Below are 7,608 nucleotides of genomic sequence, written 5' to 3'. Positions count from 1 at the left end.
TCTGCAAGAGCTATTCCTACGCTTTGTAAATGCAATAACTCACTGATTCCAATGTCCAATTGTGATTTTTCTGATACGCCAGTATATTCCATTCATATCATAAAATAAAATAAATAAAAAGCTTAAGCAATTTCGAACTATATTCCTTTTGTGGTATAGGAATTTCCCAACCCCAACATTTGTTTTGGATGTTTCAAAAAATTAAGACCTCACAAAAAGAGAGATTAATATCCCACCCAACCCCAACCCAATTTGTTCTAACATAGCAAAAGGCATCCAGAGTCTTGAAGGTCGTTCACTTCCAAAGGATCCAAAGGCCCATCTTTTTGCCTTATCATCACTGACCCAAAAGTCACCCAACCAACAGTTCAACAGAAGAAATTTTTTATTATGACAAGAACACGAACGATAATTTTTTTTTTAATTATTAATTTTTTAACACACATATTCAACTATTTGTAATCTATCATAAATCACGCAAAAAAAAAGAAAAAATGCCGAATCATTGACCCTCCACTATCAGGATATTCATCGGACCAAGAACACACGACAATATCAATAACAAAAAAAGAACTCCAGATAACGTTGCAAGTGTTTTCCCCTTCCTCCTTCACTTCACTCTCTCGAATCGTCGGCCCGAGTTCGAATTGAATCGAAACCGAAAGCTCGGATCTTTATCGCTAAATGGGTACAGTCACTATCCACCAGCTCGATCTTTTAATTTGTTTTTTTTTCTTGATCGGAGCTTTTTATTTATTTATTTATTGGTTTTTAGTTTTAATTTTTTATGCTTTGGGGTGGTTTCAGCGTCGGCGAATCCGTTTCAGAAGATACTGACGGCGCTTGAGAAGCCGGACGGCGGCGAATTCGGCAAATACTACAGCTTGCCGGCTCTCAACGATCCAAGAATCGGTTTGTTTGTTTCTCTGGTTGGTTTTCTGTATTTTCTGTTTGGTTGCCGAGAAAGTGTGGGTAATGAGTAGAAAGTTTGAATCTTTGTGGTTTTTGTTTGTGGAAAGTAGTTGCTTTTGGATTACTGCAGGGAAACAGAGTGTTAATTTTGTTTATTTCACTTGGAAGTGTGAAAATTTGTGGTGAAATTTACTTGGGTATTGGTGTTATATGTTGCAGAGAAGCTGCCATTCTCGATTAAGATCCTTCTTGAATCCGCAATTCGTAACTGTGATGAGTTTCAAGTGAAGAGTAATGATGTTGAGAAAATTATTGATTGGGAGAACACTTCTCCCAAGCAGGTTGAGATACCATTCAAACCTGCTAGAGTCCTGCTTCAGGTAAATCAGTGTGTGGATTGTCAGTCTTTAAATTTGAAGTTATCGCAGTTTAGCGTTACGTGGATTATCAATGTGTTGTTCATCTGGTTCTCAGGACTTTACTGGAGTACCAGCTGTCGTTGATCTAGCTTGTATGCGTGATGCCATGAACAATCTGAAGGGGGATTCTAACAAGATTAACCCATTGGTGAGCTACATAAATGCGTGCATTGTTGCTTAACATTGGCATTTCTTGTTTATAATAACTTGACTGTCTTTCCGGTTGCATTACACGCATACCATTTTATTTTTTCTTTTAACCGTTTCAAAGGGTATCAATGTTGGCTTCTAATGAATATAGGTCCCAGTAGATCTTGTCATTGATCACTCGGTTCAAGTAGATGTTGCAAGATCAGAAAATGCCGTGCAGGCAAATATGGAATTTGAGTTCCAGCGAAACAAAGAACGGTTTGGTTTTCTGAAATGGGGATCAAATGCGTTCCATAACATGCTTGTTGTTCCTCCTGGATCAGGGATTGTTCACCAGGTAATTCGATCACTTTGGGGAACACAAATTTTAATCTCTAATATATTATTCCAGGATGCTAACCTAAGATAAATAAATTGAAATGCTGATTACAGGTTAATTTGGAATACCTTGGTCGAGTTGTGTTCAACACGGATGGCTTGCTTTATCCTGATAGTGTTGTCGGGACAGATTCACACACGACTATGATAGATGGATTAGGTGTCGCTGGCTGGGGAGTGGGTGGTATCGAAGCAGAAGCCACTATGCTTGGCCAGGTAAAGAAGTGCATCCATGGATCCTTGCCTGCTTTTTCATGAATAACTTGATGTGTTCTTTTGATTTTGCTGACCCTAGTATTTACAGTACAACTTGAGTTTTATTGTGGCACATTTCTCACTTTCTTATCCAGAACTATACATTTACTCTTTTTGTTCGTATCTCTCGTTTCTTCTATACAGCCCATGAGCATGGTCCTGCCTGGTGTTGTTGGGTTTAAATTACTAGGAAAACTGAGAGATGGTGTGACAGCTACTGACTTGGTTCTGACAGTAACTCAAATGCTGAGGAAGCATGGAGTTGTTGGCAAATTTGTGGAGTTCTATGGTAAACCAGTACACTTAATCATATTATCTAGTTGTACTGGTGTTTCAATGATAGATGCTCCAGCTGCTGCTTGGTTTGCGTTTCTTCTCACCTCAGAAGTTGGCCATTGCTTTCTTTTGCAGGGGAAGGCATGAGTGAATTGTCACTAGCAGACCGTGCGACTATTGCCAACATGTCTCCCGAGTATGGTGCAACCATGGGCTTCTTCCCTGTGGATCATGTCACCCTGCAATACCTAAAACTCACAGGCAGAAGTGATGACAAGGTAACTGCTTGTTTAAACACTGTTTCATTTATCTTGTCCATTTGTTTGTATGCTGAAATGAAAGTCACCGTGCAGATCGCTCTGATAGAATCCTATTTACGGGCTAATAAGATGTTTGTCGACTATAATGAGGTAAAATATAAGCACCCACCCACTACGTTTGGGACCTTTCTATTTAACATCTTCTGTAATGTCGATTCTGAACTTCTGAATATTTTTCTCAACACAGCCCCAGATTGAGAGAGTGTACTCCTCCTATCTTGAGCTAAATCTTAATGATGTGGAACCATGCATATCCGGTCCAAAGAGGTAGGATTTCTTTGTAACTCAAGCTAACATGCACACTTCATTGGATTCAATCTTTTGTGACATGACACTGAGAATAATAATGCTTTCTAGGCCACACGATCGTGTTACTTTGAAAGAAATGAAAGGGGATTGGCATGCATGCCTTGACAATAGAGTTGGATTTAAGGTGAGAAGTGCAATAATTTAACTCAAATTTTCTTTCAGAACTGCTTGCAAACTGTGGCTCATTGATGTTCCAGAATTTGATTACTTTATAGATTAATGTTCACTTAAGGAAACCTTTTCCCGAAAAGCTTATGTTTCTTGCAATGTGTTGCAGGGTTTTGCTGTGCCAAAGGAATCTCAAAGTAAAGTTGTAGAATTCGATTTTCACGGAACTCCAGCACAGCTTAGGCATGGGGATGTTGTTATTGCAGCTATCACCAGTTGCACAAACACCTCAAATCCTAGTGTAATGCTTGGAGCTGCTTTGGTGGCCAAGAAAGCTTGTGAATTAGGATTGGAGGTTAGATGTCTCTAATTATGGCTCATTTCTCATGTCTGTGTAATCATTTATAGGAATAATAATAAATAAAATGAAATAAATTTACCAGAAGATATACTAGGATTGTGAACAGAATGTTGTGGACAATGAATTTCGTGTCATATAAAATGCATTACCATACAGTTGAGGTGGAATATTCAGACAGAATGACTCCATTTCCACTTTGCCTGCGTGTGATTAACAAAATAAGTGCCTGCATTGCGCAAGATTACTTGCTGCCCCTGTTTGTTAGTCTACTGATTACTTTTGATATCACATAACTGAAAGATTAGTTTTATCTCTACATTATATAACATTGGCAAATATAGTGATTATTTTTATTAACTATCCTTGCATTATTTTTGTGCCTTTTATTAGGTGAAGCCATGGATTAAGACAAGTCTTGCTCCCGGTTCTGGGGTTGTAACCAAATACTTGCAAAAGAGGTAATTTTTGGAATCTCTATTTTTTGGAAAGATACGCTACGTTGGTGATGTATACTTAAAGTCATGTATTTTTCTGCAGTGGGTTGCAGAAGTATTTGAATCAGTTAGGGTTTCATATTGTTGGGTATGGATGCACGACATGCATTGGGAATTCAGGAGATATTGATGATGCAGTAGCGGCTGCTATTACAGAAAATGGTAATATTCTCTACGGTTTGTGCTCATACAGATACTACTTTGTGGAGTCTTACATGGTGACTAAGTTGTTGATTTTCTGCACATGTACAGATCTTGTAGCTGCGGCTGTATTATCTGGAAATAGGAATTTTGAGGGTCGTGTGCATCCCTTAACAAGGGCTAATTATCTTGCTTCTCCTCCCCTTGTTGTTGCCTATGCTCTTGCTGGAAAGGTATGGAACTCATAGATTCTTGCACAGACAGTTGTTACTCTTTGTATCAAGTTATGTTGTATGCATCTTTTATGGCACTCATCAGCTGATTTATGCTCGTAAAAATTTGACTTTTAGATTTAGTGCAGTATCTCATTTTGTTTGCAATGCTGCAGGTAGATATTGATTTTGAAACAGAACCAATTGGGGTGGGAAAAGATGGAAAGAAGATATTTTTCAGGGACATCTGGCCATCCAATGAAGAAGTGGCAACGGTAATTTGCTCTACTATCTCGCTATATAATTCTATAAGATTTTGAAAAGATGTGCACAAGAATAGTTTCTACTATTTAAGTCCAGGGATCGGAAATTCATATTGGTCTTGTCGTGCTGTTTTCAGGTTGTGCAATCAAATGTGCTTCCTCATATGTTTATGGCTACATATGAAGCAATCACCAAGGGAAATCCAATGTGGAATCAGTTATCTGTACCATCTGGCACTCTTTATGCCTGGGACCCAAAATCAACATATATACATGAACCGCCATACTTTAAGGATATGACCATGTCTCCTCCGGGTGCTCATGGTGTGAAGAATGCTTACTGCTTGCTCAACTTTGGAGATAGTATTACAACCGACCACATCTCACCAGCTGGTAGCATCCATAAAGACAGCCCAGCAGCTAAATACCTTCTGGAACGTGGTGTTGATAGAAGAGACTTCAACTCTTATGGAAGTCGCCGTGGTAATGACGAGATTATGGCAAGAGGGACTTTTGCTAATATTCGGCTGGTCAATAAGTTTTTGAAAGGAGAAGTTGGTCCCAAAACAATCCACATTCCCACTGGAGAGAAACTGTCTGTGTTTGATGCTGCTATGGTAATGCCCTTCAATTTCAACTTTTACTTAGGTTATCGAAGAATCATTTTAATTCCTCAGGAAGGTTTTCCTTCGTATTGGATGTTTAATGTTGATGCTTTCGACCCTGACCTAAACGTGCAAATTGCAATGTTGACTCCTTTACTTTTATTGACAGAGGTACAAAGGCGAAGGACATGATACGATTATTTTGGCTGGTGCTGAGTATGGAAGTGGAAGTTCTCGTGATTGGGCTGCAAAGGGTCCAATGTTATTGGTATGCCCTCTAGCAGTATCTTAATTATGCGTACGCTTTCAGTATATGTTTGCCTTATATCTAACGAAGTCTGTTTTAAACATAATAATTTTCAGGGTGTGAAGGCAGTTATAGCAAAGAGCTTTGAGCGCATTCACCGTAGTAATCTCGTTGGCATGGGCATCATTCCGCTATGTTTCAAGACTGGGGAGGATGCTGACTCTCTTGGTTTAACCGGCGAGGAACGCTATACCATCAATCTTCCCAGCACTGTCAGTGAAATTAGACCTGGTCAGGATGTCACAGTAGTGACAGATAATGGCAAGTCCTTCGTATGTACACTACGTTTCGATACAGAGGTAACACACTCCATCACCCTTCGCTTCTTTCGTATGTTCATTGCCCTATCAAGCTCGGGTTGCTTAAAATTTGGCTTGTTCCGTCTTTCGTGCAGGTTGAGCTGGCATATTTCGATCACGGAGGCATTTTGCAGTATGTCATCAGGAATCTGATCAAAAGCTAGATCAACATCCACTTGACGGGCATCGACAATGCCGGTGCAGGTCAACATTGTACCAATTTTTCCGCTCAAAATAATCAACGTGTTTCAGCAACAATACGAAGTTGTTTCAAATCCCAGCGCTGACGACCCCAGGCCCCAGCTACATTATAAATAAAGGAATATTGGTGGGAATATCTGTTGTCTTAGAAAAAGAATCATGTTTTGGCAACAATTCGACGTTGTGAAATTTGGTTTTTATTGGAGGTGTGGACTGTCAATGCCACTTTGTTTTCAGCTTGCTACGCATGCACACAAATTTCAAATTTCCCAGTTTTTGTTACTAGTATGTAGGGTTACATGAACTACTGTCGGTCTATATCATGGAATTATCCGCCGTCGTATTAGGTCATGCTTGTTACGTAGAGAACTAGACTACTAGTGCCGTTCATACTAATCTGTTACAACACGATTGAGACAACAGATACGTATTTGCGACTACAGGTCATCGAATAGCGAGGTCACATAAAGTCATTGCGAAGGAGCAAAACCACATGAAGTCATCATTGGAAGACAAGGCCGCATAACTCGTTGCTCAAGATAAAAATCACATCCAGCCATCCATGTAGCGCGACCACAACACTAGCTGGGCGAGACAACAAAACTAACCTACAATGAGAAGGGACCCGCTAGTCAGCTCATCAAGCCACAACTACCTGCAACATCGTCACAACCAACTTGAAGCTCAACGCAGCGGACCTGCCATATCTGACACACCACCGCCAAGCCGGAGCAAGGGCCAGTGGCGCCTGAAATTTCAATTAGGGTTTTGTCGGGGGAGGGTCGGGGATTGAAAGTTCAGACACCAACCTCTTACGAAAAATCCATCTTAGCGTTTACAACGTCCATGTTCTCCCTTGATTCCCCGTGAAATCTGGTGATTAAAGCTAGTCTAGTCGAGTATTATTTCAAACAAAAGAGAGCGGGCAATTGGCTACGGTGGGAGGTGCGAGATGATAGACTACGCTCTCCACAAGGGTAAAGCCTTCGGAATTAGTATATTCGCCGTCCTTTCCGAACGCAACCGACAGTTCTAAGGGTAACTGGAGCAGGTTCTTGAAGGGAGGAATAGAGGACCGCCATGACTTACAGACCGCACGGAATCTGGTAGTGTTCAGGCGGTTTCCGATGTTCGCTAACAGTTCGTGTGGGATATTATCTGCACTACTCGCCATGTCAAGGATGCTTGTATTGTACGTCTTGGTGTTTTCTTGGAGGAGGAAAAGGAGCAGTGTACTTGTGGTCCAGGGTTTTTGCCCATCGTGGTGAAAGCTCAACTTTTATATCCTCGTGTCCTAGCGAGAATCGGAAAACTTTTCAATTCAATATCCTAAATTAATTACCACTCACGGTCTGATAATATTCCACTTCACTTGTGAGTGAAATGTGTTAAGTTCGAATCTCGTGGACGACGAATTCGATATCAAATTAGGTTGCCCATTGTGTGACTTAGTCGAACTCCCCCTCCTCTTATCTTTGTACTTAAAAATAAAAAAATCCTAAATTAATTAATATTCATGTTGTAGGGCTAAGGAAGAGGGCCGGCGGCAGAGAGTGCCAGAGATAATTTGAGGATTCTGCGGTATGATTTATCATCCC

At 40.4% G+C, this 7,608-nt stretch overlaps 1 protein-coding gene across 1 annotated transcript; it reads left to right on the top strand.

Moving 5' to 3' along the window:
- The first annotated feature begins 485 nt into the window (after positions 1-485).
- LOC137748929 (aconitate hydratase 1-like) lies at positions 486-6,246 on the top strand. Its single transcript, XM_068489120.1, has 20 exons — positions 486-688; positions 808-912; positions 1,132-1,292; positions 1,387-1,479; positions 1,633-1,818; positions 1,914-2,075; positions 2,259-2,403; positions 2,526-2,668; positions 2,744-2,800; positions 2,898-2,977; positions 3,068-3,143; positions 3,297-3,482; positions 3,879-3,946; positions 4,026-4,144; positions 4,235-4,356; positions 4,512-4,610; positions 4,736-5,215; positions 5,373-5,471; positions 5,567-5,809; positions 5,905-6,246. Exons 1-20 carry the CDS (start codon positions 685-687, stop codon positions 5,971-5,973), a joined length of 2,697 nt encoding a protein of 898 aa, XP_068345221.1. The 5' UTR covers positions 486-684; the 3' UTR covers positions 5,974-6,246.
- The last annotated feature ends 1,362 nt before the right edge of the window (positions 6,247-7,608 follow it).

This window comes from Pyrus communis, chromosome 10 (genome assembly GCF_963583255.1).
Source record: "Pyrus communis chromosome 10, drPyrComm1.1, whole genome shotgun sequence".
Classification (NCBI taxonomy): domain Eukaryota; kingdom Viridiplantae; phylum Streptophyta; class Magnoliopsida; order Rosales; family Rosaceae; genus Pyrus; species Pyrus communis.
The sequence above is the reverse complement of the archived record's forward strand: the minus strand, read 5'-3'. Positions and strand labels throughout refer to the sequence as shown.

Bases quoted from the DNA above. Each gene is read 5' to 3' on its own strand.
- LOC137748929 (XM_068489120.1), top strand. The intron at 1,293-1,386 runs GTAAATCAGTGT...TCTGGTTCTCAG, and splicing joins CTGCTAGAGTCCTGCTTCAG to GACTTTACTGGAGTACCAGC. The intron at 1,480-1,632 runs GTGAGCTACATA...TAATGAATATAG, and splicing joins CTAACAAGATTAACCCATTG to GTCCCAGTAGATCTTGTCAT.